The following is a 2,467-nucleotide window of genomic DNA, read 5'->3' as shown; positions in this document are numbered from 1 at the left end:
GACCTAAATCTCAACCTTAGAGAGTGTTGAGGACAAAAACATTACTTTTACCTGCTTTAGATGTTTGATGCTAAATTAAAGTGAGAAAATGCATATGGAAGTGCATTGCAATATGACTGTTTATTAGAAATGAAAGGACACAGAGCATACAGAGGGAAGCATTCTTAAGAGTTACTAGAAGACCAGAATCAAATTTAATATTCCCTTAAAGTAAATAAGTATTTCTGCATTAAAGCCCACCAATGAAGGACCATCAGGAACACATTTATTGCAGTACAAAGAAATTACATGTATTTTTCTTGCTGTTGCAAGACTGAAAGCACCTTAAAGAAATGATGAGGAGTTGGAAGAAGCTTGTCATAGTATGTGAGTGTGTGCTGGATGATTCAAGGGAGGATTGAGGAGGTGGGGAGCAATTCTGAATTGGATGTTTCAGGAAGCAGGAGCAATTTTGTGATTGAATATCGTAATCATTTTTATCTACGAGATAGAAGGACCACAGTGATTTTCCTTGGTGAGGTAAATGAGAAGCAGTCACTCATGTTAGACAGAAGAGGGGGCTGTTTTACTATTTTTGTGATTTCAGAGTGTACTTGTCTGTGTCTCCTTCCAAATATGGGATTGAAATGGATTTGTTTAGACCTTGTTTCTATTCTGTGATTGTGGTTTATATTCAATTGGAAATATCATGGCCTAGTTGCCAGCAGGTCTGCTTTTCATTTTCTTACCTGGTTTCAGGTATGAATATTTACTTTATCCCCTTTTCTGAAAGGCAAAGAAAGAAGTCATATTCTAGAAGGGGGCCAAGGCTGAACACTAAGATAGAGGGCCTCCACCTGGGCGTTGGAGATTGCTAAAGGACAAGAATTAAGTTACAAGAGCAAAATGGTAAACGAGGAATGGTAAATGCTCAAGGAGTGAACATACCAGAGAAGGTGCATGGGAGATGGCCCTGAAGAGGCTGAGCGTAACTCCTCCTGCAGGTGTGTTTTTACACAGGTATGCATAAGGAGCACATGGGTTCTTATGAGAACCACACAGATACATATAAGGAGCCCATGAGTACATACAGGGAGCACACAGGTATGAATAAGGAGGCCACAGGCACTTCTAAGAAGCACATGGGTACGTGTAAGGGGCCCACAAAGGGTGGATAGACTTTTTGTTTTCTGACTTCAAATGTAACAATTAGACTCCCACCCCAATGCCAAGGCAAAGTTTTTAACTTTACGTCCATATTACCTTCCTGTGATTCCTTACTTATAGTTTATGCCTATACATGTAATGTTCATTTTAATTTTTAACACTGGTTACTTTTGGGAAGTGATACCAAAATGTTTAGGGAGGTGTCATCACTCTTTGCATTATATACTTATATATTGTTTAAATTTTATGGGCTAATTTATTTTTAATTCAATTAGTACATTAAAAACAAAAAAGAAACAATTTAATAGTGGTGGTGGTGGAGGATCGTGTGATTTTTTTTGATGATGTTCTCTGAAGGATGATTTTTGAATTAATCTGTTTTTTTTTGAAGGGGAATTCAAAATTCCCTCTTATGGAGGGGATGGTGTAGGTGTCTTAGATCTGTTGAAAAGACAGTTTTGATGAGAAGCTAAAATTACGATTCTAATATAAGTGTAAAATGAAAAATATAAATGATTTTTATTTAATTCATTAACTAATGGGAACCAGTAAGATATACAGCCAATTCAGGAGAATTCAAAGAGCAGACACATATATTGGCAATGAGGAATGCTGAAATGAATTTGCTTAATAAATGCACAACTGGATTCTTGGAAGAAATGGATGTCATTTTGCACTTCTCCCTGGCAAAATTCATTTGCAGTCTGTGAACAGGAGTCATTTGCATTGCTTGCAGTGACCGATGTTTAGATTGTCCAGTTACAAGATGCACCACTGGACAGGACACCCAGTAATGTTATTTGCCCATTTCAAAGTTTTCAACATTTTTTTCTGCCAGCTCAGAATAACATTTGTTAAAAATAAGTCATTCCTCGCCGGGCACAGTGGCTCCCGCCTGTAATTCCAACATTTTGGAGGGCTGAGGCGGACGGATCACTTGAGGTCAGGAGTTGAGGCCAGCCTGGCCAATGTGGTAAAAGTCTATCTCTACTAAAAATACAAAAATTAGCTGGGTGTGGTGGCAGGTGCCTGTAGTCCCAGCTACTTGGGAAGTTGAGGCAGGAGTATTGCTTGAACCCAGGAGGCAAGGGCTTCAATAAGCCGAGATCATGCCACTGCACTCCAGCCTGGGTGATCCGTCTTAAAAACAAAACAAAACAAAACAAAACAAAACAAAACAAAACAAAACAAGTGATTCCTCCTGGTACCTGTACTTAAGATTACATACATAAAAAGAGAAAATGGGCCAGGCATGGCGGCTCACTCCTGTAATCCTAGCACTTTGGGAGGCCAAGGCAGGTGGATCATGAGGTCAGGAGTT

At 39.1% G+C, this 2,467-nt stretch overlaps 1 protein-coding gene across 1 annotated transcript in view; it reads left to right on the top strand.

Annotated features, from left to right (window-relative positions):
• The first annotated feature begins 1,016 nt into the window (after window positions 1–1,016).
• LOC105552402 (vomeronasal type-2 receptor 1-like) overlaps window positions 1,017–2,467 on the top strand; it is a 49,373-nt gene continuing 47,922 nt past the window's right edge. The window contains 1 exon segment of the mRNA XM_011998068.1: window positions 1,017–1,125. Coding sequence (XP_011853458.1) covers window positions 1,017–1,125 — 109 coding nt within the window.

Source organism: Mandrillus leucophaeus, unplaced genomic scaffold (assembly GCF_000951045.1).
Source record: "Mandrillus leucophaeus isolate KB7577 unplaced genomic scaffold, Mleu.le_1.0 Scaffold554, whole genome shotgun sequence".
NCBI classification, from domain to species: domain Eukaryota; kingdom Metazoa; phylum Chordata; class Mammalia; order Primates; family Cercopithecidae; genus Mandrillus; species Mandrillus leucophaeus.
The sequence above is the reverse complement of the archived record's forward strand: the minus strand, read 5'-3'. Positions and strand labels throughout refer to the sequence as shown.